Source organism: Cupressus sempervirens, chromosome 3, assembly GCF_028749045.1.
Source record: "Cupressus sempervirens isolate cs-2001-9-10 chromosome 3, ASM2874904v1, whole genome shotgun sequence".
NCBI lineage: Eukaryota > Viridiplantae > Streptophyta > Pinopsida > Cupressales > Cupressaceae > Cupressus > Cupressus sempervirens.
The window spans coordinates 397,556,948-397,581,409 of record NC_143120.1 but is presented as its reverse complement, the minus strand read 5'-3'; the positions used below and the strand labels follow the sequence as shown (position 1 = coordinate 397,581,409).

Sequence of the window (24,462 nt, the reverse complement as noted above, 5' to 3'; positions counted from 1 at the left end):
GGCCCACATGTTATAATTTTAATTTGAGTTGCACTTTTTATTTTATAAAATTACTTTATTATAAAAAGTGCATTATAATGAGAAATTATAAAGGATGTTTCTAGAAGTTCTAGCAACTTCTTAGAAAAGTGAATAAATAGAGGGCTGGGCCTCTCATTTGGACATGCTTGGATTGGAGAACTCTTCTACTTCTTCATTGTGAAGACATTTGTGGACTTTGGATCTGCAAATTATTCGATCTTTGGGAACGAATCACTCCCTTGGATTGGCGACTTTGAGGGTGTGAAATATCACCTGAATTGTTGCATAATTGGAGTTGGTATTCAGCCATCTCATTGGATCTTATTGAGAATTCGTTGTTAGGGTTTGTTTTTGGTTGGAATAAGGATTTCAGGTTTGCCCTATCATTGGAGAAGCATTTGACAAGAGTTTGAAGACAGAATAAGTGCATTTTCAGAATTGACAAAGCAGGGTTCGGAACCACATAATTGCTCATATCTCCTCAACCCCTTGGAGTTATTTTTTATGGTTTTACAGGGTTACTACCTAACCCTAGGCGCCCATTTTCCTTGCATTTGGGGGTCCCAAAACCCTAATATTATTTTATTTCAGCAGTCGTACAGGTACGGCCCTGCTAGTTTGGGCAGCAGCAGCAAATTAAGGACAGTTTGGGGGTGCGGTTGGAGGTCTTCATCAACGATCTGCAGCAAAACGTGGTGTTCTTCCATAGTTCTTCAAACCAGGTTCTTGCATTCTGAAATATATGTCAATTTTTGGGTAAATTTGCTGTCATACAGTCATTGTAATAATCAGTCCAGAATTGGTAATAAAATAATTTCAGAATTTATTGCATTGTAATTGAAATATAGTTCAATGGCTTTATATATATTGTAATTCTGTGATTATATTCTGAAAGTATCAAATCTGAAATTACCATATTCTGAATATTGTTACTGTTACACGCCAAGTGTTTGACAAAATTCCTAAGTTCAGTTTGAGGGTTTCTGTGGCCTTTATAGAGAGGGTCATTACATAGGAGCTGTCATAAAGCGTGAAATATAGCTGACTGCGAAGCTGATATCAAGCCTAGTAGCAGATAGGTAGATGAGGCTGCCTACTAGTTGCCTATACGTAGTATCATCAACGGAAGGAGAATCAGACTTGGCTGATAACTTGAGACCTTTCTCCATAGGTGTAGATGCAGGTTTGCAATCCTGCATTCGAAATTTGTCTAACAAGGCCCTGGCATATTTGGATTGTGAGATGAATATACCAGAAGATTGTTGCCAAACTTCAACACCTAAGCAATAATGCATGAGCCCAAGGTCAATCATATCAAAAGACTGGCATAAGTGTTGTTTGATTCCCTGAATCAAAGATGCCAAACTGCCAGTGATGATCAGATCATCCACATAGATAACCAGAAGGATGATGTCACTGTCAGTAGTCTTGATGTACAGATTTGAGTCTGAAGAACTCCTCTTGAAGCCTTGATCACTGAGGTACGTATCAATCTTGATGTACCATGCCCGAGGGGCCTGCTTCAAACCATAGAGAGCTTTTACCAATCTGAGAACCTGATGGTCTTTACCAGCAACCTTGAAACCAGGAGGCTGCGTCATATAGACCTCTTCATGGAGATCACCATTCAGGAAAGCACTCTTTACGTCCATCTGATGGACCTTCCAGCCAAACTGTGCTGCCATGGCTAGGACTAATCTGATGGTGCTCATCTTTGCAGTAGGAGCAAAGGTCTCCTCATAATCAATGCCCTGACGCTGAGAAAAGCCCTTTGCCACTAAACGAGCTTTGTACTTATCCAAAGTACCATCTGATTTGTATTTGATTTTGTAGACCCATTTGCAGCTTATGGGTTTCTTCCCTGGGGGAAGATCAGAAAGGACCCAAGTGTTGTTCTTCAGCAGGCTCTGGTGTTCAGATTGCATGGGCTGTTCCCACTCTGGAATTCCTTTAGCCTCGGAATATGTTTGAGGTTCAAACACACTGTGAATGTTGGCCATAAGAGCAAAGTTAACAGAATCTGTAGTTTTGCTCTTTTTCCGAGCAGTTCTCCCATCAATGAGCTCATCATCATGAAGATCAGCAAGTGTCTTAGCCCACCACTTAGGCCGGAGAGGAGAATGACCAACAGTAGTACTAGGAGATGCTTGATCAGCAGGATCCTAATCAGAAGAATCTGGATCAAACTCAGGTGAAGCATCTTCAAAACGAGGTGATCCTGCAGGAGAAGCCGGAGGTGTCTGTACAGGTATCACTGGCAGGACTGGAGTTGGAGGAGCTACTGGAGCCCTCCCATCAAGTGGACCTAATGGAAGCCGAACTCCCAAATCATGAACCTGCATAAGCTGGTCTGCTGGATCAAGAACAGGAGAAACAGGCATGAATGGTCCTCGCTGCTCATCAAAGACTACATCGCGGCTGTATATGAGACGAGATGTCTCAACATCAATAAGGCGGTAGGCTTTGTGAAGACTGCTATATCCAGCAAGCATCAGTTTCTGACTTTTGGCATCCAACTTGGTGCGTGAAGCATCAGGGATCCAAACAAAAGCAAGAGAGCCAAAAACCTTCAGGTGACTAATTCTGGGCTTGCGACCTGACCAGGCCTCTTCCGGAGTTTTACCTTTGATCGCCACTGTGGGTGACCGGTTCAATAGATAAACTGCAATGTTAACTGCTTCTGCCCAAAAACGCTTCAGAACATGTCTGTGTTCGAGCATGGAACGAGCCATCTCGATGATTGTCCTGTTCCGACGGTCAACTACACTGTTCTGTTGTGGCGTGTGGGGTGTGGTGAACTGGTGTTGGATGCCATGTGTATCCAAGAAGCTGGAGAAAACATTAGAACAAAATTCCCCCCCATTGTCTGATCTAAGAGTTATAATAGATTTCCCAGACTCTTTTTCAACTAAGGGTTTAAACTTCTGAAATATAGTAAATGCATCGGATTTCTTTTTAAGGAAATACACCCACATTTTTCTACTGAAATCATCTACAAACAACAGAAAATACCTGTACCCAAGAACAGAAGGAGTGGCCATAGGGCCGCAGATATCAGCATGAACAAGCTGAAGGACTTGAGAAGCTCGCCAGGAATCACCACTGGGGAAAGGTGTGCGATGTTGCTTCCCAGCCTGACATGCGTCACAAACTCCAAGGTGTTGGGTTTGAATCTCTGGCAAACCAAGAACAAGCTCATCCCGAGCAAGTTGTGAGAGATAATGCACATTTAAGTGCCCATATCGTTGATGCCAAAGTGTGCTGATGGAAGATCGCCGAGCAGCCATAGCTAAGTCCTGAGAATCACCAGAATCAGTAAGTCTGAAAAGACCATGATCCTGAAGACCAACTGCAACAGTAGACTTAGTCGCCCGATCAGTGATGGTGCACTGATGTGAACTGAAGGTGACTGCCAAGTGTGGAGAATGTCGCAGCAACTGACTGACCGAGAGTAGATTTAGTTCCATCCCTGGAACGTAGTACACATCAAGGAATATGAGCTTCCTCCCAACAGACTGAATTTGAATGTTGCCTTTACCAACAACCGTGTACTCTTCTCCACCACCAAAGATAACAGAATCTAAATAAGGCTGGTAGTCAGTAAACCAGTCTCTGCGGTGAGTGAAATATCGAGCGGCACCTAAATCAATGTACCAGGCAGATGACTGCACATGATCTGCGGGTCTTTTAGCCATGAAGGCGTAAAAGGCAAATTCCACCTGCTCAGTGTGCTCTGCACTGTTCGCTTTGGGTTGCGAACCTAATTGCTTAGACTGGGCAGCTAAGCGTTTCCGACATGCAACCTTCATGTGACCATACTTGTGGCAATAGTTGCATTGAATGTTCTTTTTTTTGGTACCATCGGATGCTAGAGCAGAAGACTTCTGCTGAGATGGTTGCTGAAACTTGCCCTTATCCTTCTTAAAGGATTTCGCAGCAAAGGCTTGCTCAGTGGAGCTGCTACCGAACTGTTGTTTCCACCGATCTTGCTGAAGTAGCAGGGTGCAGAGATCAGTAAACTTTAGATCAACACCAGTAGATGTGATGTTGAGAGTCTCGATAAAATGCTCATAGGAATTTGGTAAACTCCGAAGAGTGATTACCACAATATCCTCTTCCTCCATCTTGCGACCGATGGCAAGTAACTGATCACGGATTTCCTGAATCCGATTCAGGTGTGCCTGGAGCGAGGTGCGCTCATCCATGACAATAGAAAACAGAGTGTTTTTCAGAAAGAAGGCTCTGCTCTTGTCAGAAGTCTCATGAAGACCTTTGAGATGTGTCCAGATTTCGGCCGCTGTCTTGCCGGATGGAATCTGAGAAAGCTGGTCATCAGCTACGGAGAGTTTGAGAAGCATTACTGCCTCTCGATTGTTCAGATCCCATGTATCTTGATCAGGACCCGGAGAAGTCAGACGCTGCTTAACACCAAAAACAAGTTGATCGGTGTTTCGATATTCGAAGATTGCGATGATGCGCTGCTTCCAAGTTCCATAATTGCGACCATTGAATTTGGAATTATATTCGAGCAGAATATTTGTCAGAGATGCCATGGCACGTTTTTCAATGAAAACTGTGAAAATCTGTGAAGGCATGTTCTTCGAGGCAAAAATACGGAAAACCAAAAAGAATCAGAGAATGACCCAGAAGAGAGCTCAAAAAACCCAAAAGGAATCTGTTGTCGTTTTCTGGATCCGCTGGCTCGAAAATCGAGGCACCCAAAAAAAATGGATGACAACCCAGTTGAGCTCTCAAAAAACCCACCAAGAATTTGCAAACAAAAAAAAATTTCGACCCCAAAAATTAGGGTTTCGAAAAAAAACGGTCGGCAGCCAGGGAGGTCAGATTTGCAAAAAAAAATGTTGATTTTTGTGAAATAAAAAGACAGATCTGTTTCTCAGATCGCGACTTCAGGCTGAGACGATGCTAGACACAGAGTGTGACCTCCAAATGGTGGCGGATGTGGCAAGAGCAGGCATTTTTTTAATTTATTTTTTTTAAAACGCAAAGCCGTGAGTTCGAGTTTGCAGTCAAAAAAAATCTCACAGGTTGCAGAGTTAAATGTCAACATCTGGATATGTGTTCAGTTTGGGATCCGGTGCAGTCACATGGACCAGCAAGAAGCAGCAGGCAGTTTCTCTCTCTTCTACAGAGGCTGAATACAGAGGGACTGTTAAGGCAGGATGTGAAGCTGTCTGGCTTCGTCGGATGCTTGGGGATATGCAGATGTCACCAGCAGGACCGACTACTTTGTTTGTTGATAACGAAGGCGTTATCAAGTTAGCACGGAATCCAATCTTCCATGAATGAACCAAGCATGTGGATGTTCATTGTCATTACATACGACAGCTGGTTGAAGACGGGACTATAGATCTGCAGTATGTTCCTACCACAGATCAGACTGCAGACATTCTCACCAAGCCTCTTGGTCCTGATAAATTTGTCAAATTCAGAGGACAGCTTGGTGTGTTAGATAGATTAACCATTAAGGGAGGGTATTACAATAATAGATAAGACGTCTATTATTAGTTAATGGTTATCTTGTAAATATCTTTAGCTTTAGTTTGCTTTCGTTTTTTGCTTTCTCTGGAATAGAATGTTTCTATTCTTTACGATCGTTTCCTAAGGAAACATCGTCTCATTCTTTTGTATAAATTGACCTTTCGGTCTCTGTTATTAACAAGCAAATATTTACCAATTACCTCGTAATATGCCTTTCTGCAAGATCTTCCCAAATTTCTTTGTGAAGGATGACTTGTCGTTGACGAATATATTCTTCCATAGAAGTAGGTTGATTATAGCAGGTAAGGAGGATATTCTGTAGAACATTGAGTTGACTATATTCTTCATTGCTATGGAGGTGAGGCTGTAGGAGCTCTAGCCCAAAGATTGTATCAACCATTTCACTCAAACTATTCACATTGTGAGAGGATTCCTAGCATCCTTCACGGCTGAGAAAATTTGCAAGAACATTCTTAGCACCTTCGATGTGTTCTATTTCAAACTCAAAAGTTTCAAGGAACTATGCCCACCTTAGAAGGCATACTCGACCAACTTTATTTTTTGATTTCTTCTTAAAGAAATCAAGAAGGTGTTGTAAATCACTTCGAAGAACAAATTTTTGATCACCATTGAATAATTGGAATTTCTAAAATGCATTTACCACTGCCAGTAATTTTTTATAAGTTGAGTGATAATTTACCTTAGATCCTTTGAATGCACCAGATTCAGATCTGACAATCTCTTCCTTAGTTTGAACATTGGTGATTACTTGTTCTAGGAGAATTGCACCCCAAGCATCTTGGCTTGCATCTGTCTATACTATTTTCTTGCCATTACCTAGTATTCGAAGAGAAGGCAACTTCTGACATTGTTCCTTGATCTGTTCAATTGCTTGGTTATGTTGTTCTGACCATGGTGGAGCATTCTTTTTGAGTGATCTATTCAACTCCTTTCTTGCCTCTACTATATTCTGAAAATAACTACTAGTATAGTTAACCAATCCTAGAAACCTTTGTAAGCTCTTTTTATCTTTTCACTTCTTCTTTTTGAACTGCTTGAAGCAGATGAGCTTGTGGGTATAGTGCCATTAGGTTCAATTTTGGTTCCGCTAATTACAAGATTTTCTGTACACCGAATTTGGTAGGATCGACATAAAGACCATGGGTTTGACAAAAAGACAAAAACTTCTTCAGGTGTTCAAGGTGAGATTTATGATCCTGGCTGAAAATCAGGATATCATCAATGTATGATTGAATAAATTTGGCATAGGGAGCGAATATCCCATCCACAACACCTTGAAATATTGATGGTGCAGTTTTGATACCAAAGGGCAATACTGTCCATTCATACAGACCTTGTAGAACTGAAAAGGTTGTTTTATATTGATCCTTTTCTTGAACACAGACTTGCCAAAATCCTTTAGTTAAATCAAATTTACTAAACACATTGCATCCTTGGATTCTTTGCCAAATATAATCTTTGTTTGGCAGTGAATATTGATTACTTTTCAGGCATGCATTTAGGGGTTTGTAGTTTACAACAAGTCTTTTTTCTGGAAGTTCTCCGCTTTCATCCTTTTTTGAAACATACATTGCGTGACAGGAGAAAGGGCTAGTACTGGGCCTGATTAATTGTTTGGCAAAGAGTTCAGAGATTTCTTTCTCACACATAGCTTGTTCAATTCTGGATAACATAAGGTAATTGGATTTTCTTTTTGGAAGAATTTCTTTGTTATTTGAATCGTGTTTGAGTCTAAGAGAGCACTCAAAGTTGCGAGTGTATTTATCCAAATCTTTGGTTAAAATTGTCTGCAAATGTGGCTTGTATTTGGGCGAGCTCCCCCTGGGTGGAAAGAGATTGGTTGGCAAATCAGACACGTTGACCAGGTAAAACAAGTTTGGGTGGTGTAGGAAAAGCCAATTTAGGAGAATACGCTTGAGTTTCATTAATTTGAGGGACTGAGCCAAACTTGAAGGAGATGTTGGTACCATGGAGGCCAACTGTGTAGGGACTCCAGGCTTGGAGCATATAACTGCCGATGATACAGTCATAATGTTCAACATGAAATTTGAGAAAAGTAGTAGGAAATGTGGCACTAGAAAACTGGATAGGAATATTAGCCTTATAGCAAATGGGATTATGATTATGAGTGATAGGGCTAATACCGATATTGGTAGGAATCCAGCAATCATTAGGAAAGCATTGAAGTCTAATAATATTGCAATCGGCACCAGAATCAAGGAGAGCACAAAGTTGATATGGCTTAATACCTGGGAGCTGAATGGTAAGCAAAAATGTTAGGCATGGATTAGAAAATCCTTTTAAATAAGCAAAAACTTGACTATTGCTAGATTTTTTTGTTTTAGGGTGAGTAGTGACTAGCTGATAGTGTTCTTCATGACATTGAAGACTGGTGAGTTCTTGCTGTTCGGCCTTTTCTTTGTCAAGCTTGAGTTGTTCCATTTCCAATAGGAATTTATCTAAAGAACTAAGAGAGCTTGAGCTAGGTTGAAGTTCGTTTAGTTCCTTTTGAACACTAGCAATTTCTTTTAGCACATCATTTTTGATATTGTACAAAAATGCAAGTCTATTTGATAACCATTCATGACAAGAATTTTTTCAAAAGCATGTTGAGCATACCCATGTGTAGAAGGTCGAATGACTTCCTGAGCGTCTTCCATATCTTGATTATGATCAAGATAAGCTTCTACTTGCAATTCTGGATATTCTTTCAAGAGCTTAAATCAGTCTTCATCCAGCTTGGAGAGTTCTGCTGGAACTTTTTGGTGTTGATGAGGTGTCAAAAACCGAGTCTTTTCTACTTCTAAATGAGAGGCTTTTACCGAGATTTGTTGAAGTTGCATTTCTGGAGAGATGTTGAGCCATTGTGGATTTGTCTGAGAAAGAGATTTTCCTCTACCATAAGAATAATCATATCGAGATTTATGATCTCAAGAATACAAAAAACACATGTAAGATAATTCTGAATCTAATGAATGATTTGACAAGGAATGAAATTCATCTGTATTGGAATCAGACTGTTGCACATAGTGTCCTATTTGAGAATTCAGTTCTTCTGTAGACTCACTTTCTTCTACACAAACATCTTTAGAGTCAGAGGGATCCTAGATCTCTATCAGAGGCAGAGAGTCAAGATTGGCTTCTTTAAGGGCACGAACTCGTTTTGAGTTTTTAAGCTTAGTGTCCTTTTGTTTGCATTTATTTGCATAGTGTGGTCCCTTGCAAATATAATAGGTAGGAGTGAAATCCTTATTTCTAAATTTCCTTTTGTTTCGTAAGAAATTTTTTCTATACTTTTTCTTGAAGATTCGGGGATTCCTCTCCTCACAAGGTTTTTTGGATTTGTGCCTTTTTACAAGGCTTGAACTTATTTTGCTTATGGTCGCAACCATAATTGATTTGGGTACAATGACAGATGTCGGATTTAAGATATGGTAAAACTTCCTTTTTCTGTCTTCTATTTTTTCTTTCACTACGGAGGTCACAATTAATTTCCCTAATGAACTGCACAAGCTAGGGAAAGGTGACATCATTGATTGTCATGTCTGGAGTATTAAGAATACCATTCAGAATCTTTTCTCTGTAGTAGGATTGTAATTGAATAGGGAAGTCTTCTACAAAAGTATTATACATCCATACATTGTTGTTGGTTTGTCTTGAGAGATAGAAGTTAACGTACTGCTCACCATAATACGCATCAAAATGTTTTGTCACAGATGCGATTTTCTTTGAACCATTTATAAGTGGCCCGCCTCTCATTGTCATGTTGTCCAACAAACATTCTATATAAGGCTTCACAAACAACATTAACTCCAGTGCTAATGAGATCCTCTTTATATTCTGTGGTTAGTGAATCCCATGCAGATCTGGCTATGCCGGTTAGGGCATTTAAAGCTTTTTCTAATAGCTTATTTCTGGGCGATGCCATCAACTGTGTATATGGCATTGTCAATCCATGTTCTCGTTGCATCTAGAGCTGCTTTATTCTTGATTGGATCATACTCATCAAAATTGATGAGTGGTGGAGAATTCTCAGAAATTATGGATTTGATCATAAGGACCTCCAAGGTCTTGTTTGACCATATTTACACTACGCCATGTCCCAGTGGTAGCATCAAATTCTTGTGGTTGAGGCTTTGGTATATGCAAGGTGAGGGCTTAGCCTTTGAATTGATTTTGCATTCTAACAAGGTCTTCACTAGAGTCTAGGAAGGACCATTTATGGACTTTGGCAACTTGAAAGCTAGCTTGAATATCTGATGAATCTGTCAAGACAGCTTGTTGAAGTTTTGTAGTTATAGTTGACATGGTTTGCGACAGATGTTGACTGTCAGCTAGCTTTTGGGAACAAATTTGTGTGGTAGTTTGCTCAATGTGGTTGGTGGTCTTTGAAATGGTTTTCAATTGTTGAGACTGTCGGGTTTGATCAGTCCACCATTCTTCGACTAAAGTGCAGAATTTATCATAATTGGTATGCAAAGCAGCAATGTCTGCAGAAATAGTAGAGCTGAGGTGACTGGCGAGGCAAGTCTCAAGGGACTAAAGGGAAGCGATTATGGTATGAAAATTAGCATTATAACCAGCTTCTGTCTTTTGACACTGAATTTCAGCTTGAAGTAAACGCTGATGCATATCCTATTGGAAAAGCAGGGCTTTGTGAAGACATAGATTAGCATAGTTCAGCATTTTGGTCTAGGTAGTAGCATCAGGTTGACCATGGCCAATAACATGTTGAGGCCAAAGGGGTATACTAAACTTATCATCTGAAGTTTGCAGGATGAAATCATAAAATGGTGGACTAAGGGTTTCTGTAAACTTATCATCAATGAATGTGGTTTGTTGACCAGAGAGTAGCATATGACAATGAAAAGCAATTTTACTGTATTGAAAATTGTTACATTGGAGATTGCCATCATCTAACTCAGTAAACTGAGGGTGTTCACATATAGTGATGGTATGTGTCTAAGGATTAGAGACCAATACAGGAAGCTCCTCAAAGGACTATTGACAGATTGTGCAATACAGAGGGCCATTGGAATTTGGAATAGTATTTCCATGATTACATTGAGGGCCGACAAGGGGCTTTCGACTCAATGTCGAAGCAAATCTTTGATCCGTCTAGTTATTAAAAGAGGACAGTGTGCTAGAACAAGGGCTCGATAAACTGGACCAGTTGGAGGGCCTACTATCATCAAAAGATATACGGGCTTGACTCTCGTTTTCCTAAATATTGGCTATTGTGGTCAGGTTTCTTGATCGGTCCATTCGATTAAGTGCTCGTACATCAATTATCCACTCCTTTGGAACTTTGATGTCAGTTAGATTGATCATCTTTGGCACCATTAATTGAGCACCTTTAGTTTCAGTCTGCCAGAGCAAGGAGTATCTAGTTTTAGACTTGTCGGACCTTGGATCTTTGACAATGGGTATACATTTGTTTAAATGATGATTTACCGTCAACAATGTATCTCGTGATCGAATCAATCCGAATGAAGCAACAAACTTAACACTCCCTCTTAGCTAGGGAGGATTGTTACAGAACACATTATGCTCTCAAGTGTATGAAGAAATATCATCTCGATATGATATTCCTGGAATAGCATATTTAAGGATATCAACATATATCCATCAACTTAGATGTTATTTTTCAATATAATCCGAAGTATGTTTCAACGAGAAATATCAATCATATGATATTAATACGAATCATATGATATTCATCATACTTATATTCTTTTGGTATGTGCGCTGGCGTCAAATCCCTAATGCCTACCAAAAGAATATGTTATATCCTAATAGGATATGAGTTATCTGATTTCCAGCACTCCGAAAGAGCTTAATGAAGTCAATCAGATAACTAGTAATCAACATCTCATGAACTCTATCATGACAAGTATCATGATCTCCGACACTTGAGGACAGAAAGTTAATGTAGTCTAATCATGATATGTTCGTTATCATGACTACCGATAATCCAGGACAGCAACTTAATGTAGTTTGTCATGATAGCAGGTCCAACTATTGATAAGATCTTCACCTTACAATAGCAACCCTCTAAATATATATATCAATGAAAGATCGTTACCTTTCATGACATAATCCATGTATGCCAAATAGTAACTCTCATGATATCCACCATGAACCATATTAGGCGGAACAAGGTCTTTCATCTAAACTTCTCTTTCACAGAGAAGAATGTATTACAAGGAATTTCACTTCAAACTTTTCTTTTGTAGAGAAGAACTCATTAACAAGGAATTTCACCTCAAAATTCTCCCTCTGAATAAAGACCCTGGGAAGTCAGATCCTTTAGCTACGCCCTTAGAGGCTCTCTTCGTCTAAGGATGCCTGTGATAAACTTTCGGACTCCCTTTGAATCTGATATCAATTTTCTAACTTTGTCGTGACAAGTCGTTACTTCCTTATGATGTACATAGGGGTAGGCCTATCAAAATCATGTAGTCACACACATGTATTTTTAGACTCCCTCTGAATATCAATCTTCTGAGCTCCTACATTGCCTTTGAAAAAGTGTCAAACTCCCTCTTAATGGAAGAGCCCCTTGTCTAGACTTTATTTCATAGTCTTGTATGTTATCACCCACAAAGATGCCTCAACAACATTCCAAAGCACCATTCTTCTTTTATTGGAGGAATATCCCTGCACATCAACATCCTTGATACAAGTTGCTTCAATGAAGGCCCTTACATCTCCCTTCTAAAGATGGTTCAAGTGGGAATGGAACATTGGTTATTATCCCCCCCACAATGTAAAATTCTCACTTCATAATCTCAATCATCAAAGATATTTGCTTCAAGAGCCTCACTTTATCCAGCTAGATCATTAGTTAACTAATGAATTCTAGATCAAAACTTCTTTGAAGCTACTGTCACAAGATTGACTCTGGACAATATTTGGTAGTATGTGTAAAGTACCAACTTCCTTTTCCTGCAAGAACATCCTCAAAGACAAACGAATAGATCAAGGCAAATGGCTCTTTATAGTATGTATAGAAATACAACTAAATAGAGAGAATACAATGAGTAGATAAGTGTAATACTCAAATATAAGAAATACTTATCTGCACATGAATGGAACATCTGCCCTCTAAAGAATGGTTCAACTGGGAATGGAACATTGTCTATCATTTGCCCCCACAATGTTAAATTACCACTTATTCCATTTATAGAATTTTCAGCCACTATCAAGTCATCAACCTCTATATTTCCAAAGTGATCTGTAGATAGGATGTGACTGCTGCAATGCAATTGTAACCAAGGTAATATAATAAAGAAGATCGCTGAAAGTAATGGCACTGTATTGAATTATGTTCAAGGCCAATAGCAATGCAAAACCTTCACTTTTTTCTAGTTTTGTAGTTCCCAATGTATCTTCAACTACATTGTCAAAAGGTTTGAATTCTTCAAGGGGATCTCCTCAAATTCCAAATCCATATGAATTAGATAGGTGGAACTTTATAGCTTACTTAATGGAGTATATCTTCAGTTGGTGATTATGAAACTCATCATGACAATTCTCATGCTGGCATAAGACTAATTCGCACCTCTTCATAAGCCATCGAATTCACAGAAGACTCCAAATATCCAATATAAACTTATTATCATCTCCAATTCAAGGATATAATCAGTCCATTCATCTTAGAATTACTGCTAATCAGTTCTCAGATCTCCATGCCCAGGCACTATTTATTTTCTTTCAAGGGATAATGAAACTTGCAACAATGAGACCTACGAATAATATGCTTATTCATATCATGCACTTGAATTTATTTCCTCACCCATTAGGTTCCAGAATATTCCACCAGACCTCGAATAAAATGTTCGATTCAACTGATAATGTTTGTCGTGAATTTTCTCACACCATTCATGGATGGTCCCTCTAACTCCCTTCACACATGAGCTCGAGCATGGAAGACCGATCAAAACTATACAAAGATGAAAGAAAAAAATAAAAATAAAAATAAATACAATACCACCCGCACATATATATGTTAATCAAAACCCAATCAACCATATTTATAAATTTCTGAGCGTGCAGTATGAAATTCGATGTGTGTGAAGTAAATTGTATGCCTTCGTCATTGCGTAGCATTGTCTATGAAATTTCAATTAGATTACACATGCTTCATATTATGGAGGAATAAACTTCACTTTACGTGCACAACTATAAATAACAAATAGAAATGTTTCTGTCTGCAAGGGCATAAGCCGCAGATTGTGAAGAGAGCAGGTCGGACTCTTAATACATCTTGCATCTACTTGGCTCTCTATCGCTAATTGTATTAACTAGATTGTCTTAGCTTTATCCATGATCTTTTCTTTTAGACATTGTATTTCTTCCAACCAATCTGCAAATGTTTTGGAACAGATGATCGATAATAAATCTTTATTTGCTGAAGTTGTGGCTAAGTAAAAGGGCAGAAACTCCCTTTTACGTGGTTGTTGGTTCTCACCTTACAAGTTGCTAGTTTCAATTAACTGAGCACTCACATGCTGATTTTGGATGCCAATACTTTGGTTCCCATAAGGGTGTTGCTCGCTATGACAGTTCTGATGTATCATGATCCAGATCACTATATCATATTCTTATAGATATTGCTCCTTGCTCATTCCTCCACTTCATGTCACAACTCTTCTATTTTATTGACTTTTACTAATTATTGATTGCAATTGAATTGTTCTATACGCCTTTTAGCAGACTAGGTATCTTCTCTGCTAAGTCAGCCCTCTGGTTCCTCGCTGCTATCATAAAGACCAAACTTCCAAACATGGAAATTGATTCTTAAAGCATATTCTTTATCTACGCAAGTTTAGGATCTATCTCTTTACAATATTCCATCTTCCCTCTTTTTCGTTGATTCTCTTATTCTCTATATCTGAGATATCTGATAATCAATGATCTTCCTGATTGGATTATGATGCAGACCTTCTTCACAGTTTTCAATATATGATGTGTTGGTTTGTCCAACCATTGTTGAGTGTAATAAGCATTATTGTCGCCAGCGAAAGAGATTGCTGCATTATTGCTCATGTTGAAGAGTGAATACTCAGATTTCTCTGTGCTAAGTTATTTGGCAAATGGTCATGGCAGCATGCGGCAATATGAAGTCGACATCTTTAGAAAACATATAATTTGTTGGCTTCCTCTTTTATAGGTCCTGTTTACCAATTATATCCTCGTTGTTTCTGCAATTTGCTCACGTGGCCTCTAAATATACTTCTCTCTGTAACTGACTTAATCACTCCTCCTTGATTGGGATTAAGGTCTGTCGATTCTTCATTTATTTTCCCCACTCGATAGCAGCTAGGTAACTCCTGATTGGATGGGACTGTTGACTCATATGGTGGCATATTTCGTCTTACTGCTACTATTCCTCTATGGTTTGCACCAAGTGCTGACGGGCTCCACTTTGTTAATCTGTAATCTCTATTTTACTATTCAACTCTTTCTCAACTCCTACATGTTTTTTCCTGCAGTTCCTAATACACTTGCTTCCCATGATAAATCATATTCTTCCATGGTTATCTCCTAAAATCTTCTAATACTTTGATTTGTGAGTCTGACCGACTCATGAAATCTATCTATCAAAGTTCCCATTTGATAGTTCCATAACTGAATGATTCCACTATGAAGACAAGCAAGGTCGATCCATGATCTTTTGGGATGAAAGCTAAGCCCAAGCTCTGTCATAAATCTACCTTTAAATCTTTTATTACTTTCATATATAGGATTAAAAGTGTATTTCTAATATTTTATCTTTTCTTACATTTGCAACCCGCTCTGATACCATGTTGAAGTATCTAAGATCGTTTTCTACAAATGTAATAACACTGCCATTATCATTGGTGTGTTCCAAATGCAAATTTGAAGACTTATAAATATGAGGGGAGACATGTCTCTATTTATCATCATTAGATAATAATATATTAACAATAACATATATATATAATATAATATATTATATATATATATAAGAATATTTGTCTAGATGATGATTTACCATCAACAATGTATCTCGTGATCGAATCAATCCCACTAAAGCTATAGACTTAACAATAAATTGATCATAGCAAAGTTTAATTTTCAGGTTATATTCACAAGGAATTATCAAGAGTAAAGCTATAAATTCGGAAATAAAAAAACATGAGCTAAAATTGGTTAAATTTCTCTTAGATATTTATGTAAGGGCTACACCAAGGATACCTATCCATCTCTGATCTTTGGTGCCCATTTGAGATGGTTTTCTTAATCTAAACACAATCTTGGGCCTAATGGCCTTTTACCTAGCAAAAAAAAAAAAAAAAAACTTTATCTTTTTACAATTGAGTTAATTAGTTTTTTTTAAGAAATATTGTGTTGACTTATGCATTTTTGCAATATAAGAATTAAATATAATTAAGTTAATAAATGTCATTTATTGACATATTATTTAAATTGACGATTTTTTTAATAGAAAATAAATTATATTAATAATAATAAATGAGTTTTTTTTATAAATTATAGATATTGTCAATTTTACATTAAATGGTCTTACATAATTATCACTTTAATTTCTTTTTAGGATTAATGTACTTTTTCAATTGTTAAAGAAATTTTTAATTTTGAAGACAGCAGAATAATTTTAATAATAGTGCATGTACAACTTGTTTAAATAATATTTTCCTAAGAAGCTCCTTCAATAGAGTTTCAACCTAAGCACTCGCAATTTTCCTCACTCAAATCACAAAGCCGTATACATTTTTGAAGATCTAAATGCATTGCACTATTGGCAGGAACTTTGACGTTTTGCATCACTTGTTAAACATAAAACTTAAAACTTAAAAACTAAAAAATCAAACGTAATTAGTAAATTATAATGTAAGCCAATATACTAAAGTCTAACCTAAAAAGTCCAAAAAAGTGGCAAGAAATCTTAGTGCAAAACTCGTTGACATTTCTCCTAAAGCAAGTCATGTGACAAGTTACTTGCCCAAAGACTCATAAAATTCTAGACAACTTTTACCTATTAAACTCATGTGTTAATTGGAAAAAAATGATTTTTTGGGTTATAGCTCATTCATTCCTTGCTTGTAGCTAGAAACTTGCAATGATTTCTTGCCTATAGTTTAAAAAGAATGTCTTTTCAATTTATTTTTGCACAAGAATGGTGACTTAGGGCACAAGACGACAAGGGAATTGGTAATGACAATCTATATTGTTTCAACAACCTTAATTGGGCTTGGCAATGGGGTATTTACTTCTCAATCCCAACTTGTATCATGGTAAGGACTACAACAAGGGTAGTACCCCTAAACCTTACAAGGGGATGCCCCTTTACCTTGTTGGGGCATAGCCCCAAACTCCTGCAAGGGGCACCACCCCTTGACCTTATTAGGGGAATTGCCCCTAAACCTCCATAAAAAGAAACAACCCCTTAATCGCATTAAGGTCTCCACTCCCAAATCTCAATCAATATTTTAGATCTCTTGTTAAATTAGAAACTTGATTACAACGAGAGGGTGGCAAGGAAATACAAATATAACTCTTAGTGTACTAACTTGGATGTTGTTATCAAATGACTTGCCCAAAATCCCTTTAGATGAGGCAACTTCTATATTTGGCATGGCTAATGGAAGCGGCATTGTAACTCATTTAGAGGTAAAACTCTTTTTTCAGTCTATGATATGCAGAAAACTCTACTTTTGTTTTATAAATGATGGAAATTTGTTATATACTCTATAAATTTAGTGATGTGCGTTTTTAAGAATTTTTCAATATCTATATATTTTAAACTATTCATAAAACTGTCAAGTTATTAAATTTTTTGGGCTTGCCAAGTTATTGTTGAGTATGGGTTTCTCAACTATTTGAGAAACCACGCAAACACTAAGTAGGGAGGAGGGCAAGCATGAGACATCATGGATAGATGGCATGAGAATATTGAAGTACTAATAACTAAGAATGATGTGGGTTACTGTTGATTCATAGCAAAAGCCATCATCCGATCACCTTTGTTGGAATCCAAGCTTGTTTTCAATTTTGAAGTCAAAGATATCTATTATCGACATGAAAGAATGAATGTTCAAGTTATCTAGAATGTGTCATCAAGAGCTCATACAAGGTCAAGCGAAGGAATATGTTCTTTTCCATCACAAAAGACTCTTTTCTCTCCATTATGATCTCTACAAATGCATAACAACACTTTTAACACTAAACGGTTAGTATTTTTGGGTCACAAGTATGTCACATATATTTGTATCTAACAAATTTTTAAAAATGCTCTTCTAATTATGATTGGACATCATATTTCATATTTCAAGAAGGGTACATCACATAAGACTCATGCCCTAACTTCAAACTAAGAAACCAAGAGTCCGAAGTTTTTAATATCTCTGTCTCGTGCTTTTGATTTTTCCCTCGTGGCTATTAATTCCTTCTTGTTGATTTCAAGCATTTAAATGCCCATTCCATATGAAAAATGCTTCAATATTTAATCCTATGTGGCTTATAAGTTGTACCTTAACATGATACACTTGTGCAACAGCCAAATTAAAAAGGGGCATAATGACCTCTTCCTCACCCCATTGCATAGCAATAAGGCTCTCTTCGTAAGGCGTTGTGACATCCTCTACTTCATTGGCTGATTCATCCTTTGTTTCACTATATTTCTCTTTCACAAAGGGGCAAACAACCTCCTCATTGGTAACTTGTGTAATAGTAGGATTCTCTTTGAGTTCTATCTCTTTAGCTTTTTTAGTTTTTGGTTCTTACCCATGGATAACCACTACACTTTCCATATTCTCACCTCTCGTAAAAATAGGGTTTTCCTCATTGATAGTCAAAACATCCTCTATATATTTTAACCTTGTGCCAAGGCTTTAGGATTCTCTTCATGGATGATCACAATATACATACCCCCAACTTGAAAACATATATTATTTCATAAGGAGTGCATCTCATCCAACAAGTTGAGTGCTTGTGCTCTCGACTATTCTAATCTCATCCTAGGGTAAACCCTAGGCAATTCCGAGATTTTCAAGTCTAATGTTGAAAAACTCTCCCAAGGAAACATCAATCTTTAAATTCTTGATTTTCCAACATTACTAGCTTAATGAATCTACCGAGAGCCAAAAGTCCCTTTGTCCAAAGACAAGAACTTAGATCTAAATTTTATAGAAACTCTAAAATATACTATGCTCAACATAGTTTTGAGGATGAGGATGTTGAGACATTTTTCCAATATGGGGGCACTTTTTAAGCCTGTCAAAAAATAGAGAAGTTTTTGAAAAGAGAGAAATTCAAATATTCATATGATAACATTGCTAAAGCATTCATCATAGACATTAGAGAACTTTTCTAAAATAGGTAATTAAATAGGAATCATTGGTATTTTGCATTATGAAAATGTCGTTTCTTGTTATCTATGACTTAAATTGTATTCAACAATATAATGAGCATCGGATATAGCATTCCAACTTTGCCTATGGTAGTCCTCATATACTAAATAAGTTGTCCAGTACTAAAAAAAGATAATCCTTGATTATGGCTTTGAATGTGAACATGTAGAGATTTGCAATAGGGAATAAGTATTTTTCAGCTTTTGTGAACATGATTCATCATTGGTCTAATGCTTGGATAGACTTATAGTTTGATGGGAATTCGGTGGCAACACCCCCAATGGGATTGAGGGGCAACATCTCCAATAGGGTTGAGGGGTACCACCCCTCACGAGATTCGGGGGATCATGCTCCTTGTCACAATACAAGAAGGGATTGAAAGGTGAAGCCCCCACATTCAAAGCCCAAATTAACACCTTCAAAGCCACACAAACATTCATGGCAAACACCATTTTCATAATTTTTAGAGATCCTAGCGAGCATGTCATAAACCAAACAAGCATTGAAAGGTTGTAAGTTTCTTTTAAAATAATATTAAATTGTGCCTAGGTATGTTAGGGGACGGCTTGCTGTTTACAAGATAGATGGGGGGCATTTGGACATCCCATGTCCATCTTGGGGACAGCCATTTGTCCCCTGCATTCCTTGTCTGTTTCCTGGCTGTCCCTGAAACATTTAGAATTTTAGGCTGAGAAAGGGAAGTTCCTTGGTTGTCCCCAAATCTGAAAAGTTTTTGGTGCAGGGACAGGCCTACTAAGCCAAGGGAAATAACCCCATTGAACATAGAAAATATCTAGTAATAGAAATACAATTGATCAAGAACCCTACAACATATCCTATCATTACAAGAATAGAGACCATAATCCAAATACTTACAACCTTCTTCAGTTTTAAGGCATTTATTAAAACTATGTTTTGTGGCACAACCAAAGCATAGACATAGCTCGCTTATGACAGGAAAACAAGAAAAACAAGCAAAGCACAGCAGATGAATCATGATCTTTATAAAAAATTAAGGGAATCATTTTGCATAGTAGAGGTTAAGCATTGACATAATCAAGCTTTTGAAGTAGGAGCATTACATTATTCCCTTTCAAATCTCTCACTTAATAGATTCACTCAAAACCATCCTTACCTGAAGCAAAGCCCTTGATGTCTTCGCATTGATTAACTCGGTCCATTGTTTGAAAAGGCTGTCAAATAAAAAACAGTTAAGCATCCGAATTTCACAGACTAGAAAGCACTACAAAGTTTTTCAAATGCCATATATTACATTTGAATTTTTTAAATCAATACAAAGGTGATGTATTAAGGTCCAAACCTGATTGTCTCTGTCCTTTTCTTCTCCATTATGAGTAGAGGACAGATCTGGCAAAAATCATGCCGTTCCATTTTAATACAATACATTGTTAATAAACACATAATTTGACAGAGTTCACACAGAGATTGTTTACTATACTAGGGTTCAAGGTTAGTTATGTAGAATCTACCTGAAGGACAAAAGTCACTCAAGTTGGTCCCTTTCTTATCATCTTGCCTAGCATTCTTCTTTACACAATCGTCCTTCTTTGTACTGGTAATCAGAGTGCAGGAGTGTATAGTCGTAGATCTGAGTGCTTTTGAAGTACCAGCCTTTTGTGCAGAATTTAGTTTAGATGATTTCCTTGCATACAACTGTGACCCTGTTCCAGGCATGATTCCACACTTAGTACCCTTCTGAATGGCATTTTTCTTGTCTAAAACAGTTCCGCCAATCATTGATGAAGACACAGATGCTACTTTTTCGGTTTCATTCAGATTCCTATCATCAATGCAAGACTCTTGATTTGGGATTGACTGTTGAACATACTCGTTGCCAATAGCTTCGCCTTCCACCAAATGTTCCTTGGAAAGAACCTGTGTTTTTGAGCCCATTAGTCCTGACAGCATTCCACTTGATTTGTCATTGACAGATTCTTTGATGTCATCTTCCAGTGCAGCATCTTTATCCACCTTCAAATGATAAACTTTAGATTCCTCCAAAAAAGAGTCAGTAACACTTTTGAACTCGGACACTATTGAGAATCCCTCAGTCTCTACTGTGGATGGGCAATCAACCTTGGCATTCCTTGTAGTTTCACCATCGGAACTGTTTTCTGCATTATCAGTACAAACAGAGGACAACTCATGGATGGGTAGCATGAACACCTTGGGCTCTGAAAAGGTTCCTTCAGCACTAGCATCTAACTTTGCTGGTTTCCCGCTACTGTCAGCTGACATAATCTCTTCCAATACACCATATGTCTCCAAAATGCCTTTTGCAAGCTCTCCAAATTCTAGCAAGTTATATTTTAGTGCATACTCTTTTAGCTCATCATGAAGCCTCTGCAAGGGCTGTACCAGTCATATTAGTTATAGTATTCCAAACTAATCAGTGGTAACACTCCTAAAAACCAAATCCAACTGGTTTATTCATGTCAGACAAAATAAAAGTTAAATTCAGAAGCACAAGAAACGTTTGTACCTCAGCAGCAGATTCCAGTGCAAGTCTGAAAAACCCAAGAGAAATGGCATGCTTTCCGGCAGATTCGGATATCTTAATTTGGTCCAACCAGTATGAAGATGATGTAAGTGTGTTCAATTTACTTCTATGCCCATTGTTGGGATGCTCAGGTGTCACCGGAACCATTGAGTTAATAGATCCAGCAGATGTCAATAATGCATCCTTGTTTGAAGCATTGTCCTTAATTTGACTCCTTATTGAAGAATCTTCAAATGAAACTGAATGCTTTTTTTTGGAGGACTTTGCTTTTGCTTCAGCTGCAACAGCTTTGTCACTTTTAACTGCCACAGCTCTTTGATGGAGAAATGGCTTTGAAGAGGTGCAGGTGCTATCTGATACTGCTACGGGTGACTCCTTAGTTTCAGTCTTTGGAACTACAGTAGCACATTTAGATGGAACAAGCAATCCTTTCCTAGACTTGGATGGTTTTTCCTTTGTTAAAAAATTCGAGGCATTTACATTCTTACTGATACTTGAACTATGCTCCTGCCTGAGAAACAAAATACACATCTAAATCAGAACTATTTTCAGAGAAAATTGGAATTTTTGTAGCAAATATTGCCAGGAGGACATAAAATACATAGCGTCTTAGCCCCTAATTCATCACCTTTTCAAAGAAGATTTTGTCAAGCTACTCATCTCTGTTAACAGTTTGTTTTCTTGAACCTTGACAGATGATCTGACGGATACTCTTGACCTATTTCTACCTGTAAGAAGGAAACTTTACAACTTTGTGAATTTTCAAACTGTGAGAACATCAATAGCCTCAGTAGCATTAAAGAGACCTAACAAGACCAGCACTGGTAGCCACAACAAACAGTAAGCTACAATTCGTAATACCATTCCATTAGATAAGCATTAGAAACAGCAATTATGTAAATTTAGTTGACCTCAATAAACAATAAGGTGTATTAACAAAAGATATTGATACAGACAAGTTGCCCTGACATGTTTGAGTAGCTTTAAAAAGAAAATAAACTAGTCGACATATTGTAGACATTGCAGCTGTTAAGTACAGAAGAGAATCACAAATAGGACCCGTAACTGCAATTTATTGAGGTACGGCGCCAAATAGAGAAAATTATAATAATAAAAAAGCCAGACATATTTTTAAAATGCCCATTACAGGCATCTCGTTTTCTGTAGTTTCGTAGTGGATATAACTTATGACTTGTGGACAACACTTATCCATGTATGAGATATGATTGGACCACAATCTTGGAATTGGTAAATGAATCACCCTGTGCCAAAGTTACCGGCTGTCTTATTTCATTTGAACCATTACATCACAGAGCCTTGAAACCATTAGGAGCATACTGAAATTTATTTGATTTTGGCTCCACTGGCATACTGGTAAATAAATTTCAGCAACCAGACTGTACTTCGTTTTATATTACACTAGGGAATAATCTTACACGTCACCGGGAGAAAATCTTCAAAAAAAATATGTAAGATCCAAACTTTTTTGCTCATTTTAAAATCATTTGTCATTGAATCTATAAGAAAAATTGATTGCAACCAAGGTGAGTAACAGCATTTTTTGACCTGCGCAACCTAAATTATAAACTTGCCTCTGGCTGTAAAAATTTGCATACCCCTGCTCTAACTAGAACCATTTGCAGTTGCAAAAATAACTGTGGCCGCAATCGGTCAACAACAACACCCAAAGACGCAAAGCAGCACAGACCGGGGTGTTTATCAGGACAAATTGTGAGCCTAAAAGCCCCAAAAAAGAAATCAAACAACCTTGATCCTGCATAGCTCAACTCTATATAATCAGGCCGTTGCAACCTTTTTGAATTTCAAGAAGTAATGCCCCAAATTTACTTGAAAAACATTATATAATTTGCAACATTTAAGGAGCTTGATCTATTCTACTACTTAGTTGTAGAGCGCATCAGATATGAAACATACCTGGATAGGGCGTGGGATGATCTCTAGTGACCTCCATTTGCCCTCGCACCGATTTATGAAATAGATTCTAGAATGAAAAATTTAACACGAGGAAATGTAGAGGTGGTCGATAAAAAGGAGGTTACTCGTTCAAACTGTAAAATGGCGGGCATTCCACTTTTCAGGTTTCTTTCTGCTAACACTCCAGGCAGTTGCAGCTTTCGTGTAAGTGGTAGTTTTGCCTCACAGTAATTAATAAATTAGAACGGTTCAATTTAAAATATTTTCATTTTAACTTAAATTAGTTTATCTTTAAAGAGACTACCATGGATCAATTTTTCCGAAATGTAAGGTTGTAACATCTTCCAAATAGTTAAAATTGATGTCCTTGAAAATCTGAATAAACAATATTAGAATGATTATTAAATTATGTAAAGAATAGTACTTTTAAGGAGATCAGAATAACAATATTAGAATGATCATTAAAATTATGTGAAGAATAGTAATTTTAAGGAGAGTTAACGAAACTATTAAATAGATAATATCTTTTAAACTAAACTTAATAAATTTTATTTTATTTTAAAGATATGATAAAGGTCAATTTGAAGATGGTTGTTGATGATGGAAAAAAAATTAATTTAATGTAATTTAATCTATATAGATGTTCATATAATGTTTTTCTTTTAATAATTTCAATGTTTTGTATTCATAAATCATGTGAATGATCATTTAACTTCAATCATAATATATTGAAAATTTAGGTTTGTTTTAAATTAGGTTGATCTTCAAGTCTACAAAATATATCTTTCTCAATAAATCATTATCAAGAGTTACACTTTGAAATTCATGTAAATCTCACCTAATGCAATTGTGAATTAAGATTGAAATGTAAATCTCACCTAATATATATGTGTGTGTGTGTGTGTGTGTGTGTGTGTGTGTGTGTGTGTGTGTTTTTAATAAGTTTAGAAATATTTTTATAAGGAAATAAAATGTTGGTTTTCTAAAGTGTTATTTGTATTTGCAAATAGACATATACTATTGTAATCGAGTTGCTTTAATAGTTATTAATAAAGCTAGTTTCAA

General features: G+C 37.2%; 1 protein-coding gene across 2 annotated transcripts in view; it reads right to left on the bottom strand.

Moving 5' to 3' along the window:
* Positions 1–23,648, bottom strand: part of LOC149566693 (uncharacterized) — a 41,086-nt gene extending 17,438 nt beyond the window's left edge. For both annotated transcript variants that reach the window (XM_089820016.1, XM_089820017.1), the window contains exons 1-6: positions 23,398–23,648; positions 22,091–22,190; positions 21,445–21,973; positions 20,432–21,314; positions 20,263–20,309; positions 20,077–20,134 (exon numbers count right to left, since the gene is read on the bottom strand). In XM_089820016.1, coding sequence (XP_089676142.1) covers positions 20,077–20,134; positions 20,263–20,309; positions 20,432–21,314; positions 21,445–21,973; positions 22,091–22,190; positions 23,398–23,434 — 1,654 coding nt within the window. In that variant the 5' untranslated portion in view covers positions 23,435–23,648. The remainder of the gene's footprint in view (positions 1–20,076; positions 20,135–20,262; positions 20,310–20,431; positions 21,315–21,444; positions 21,974–22,090; positions 22,191–23,397) is intronic.
* Between the last annotated feature and the right edge of the window lie 814 nt (positions 23,649–24,462).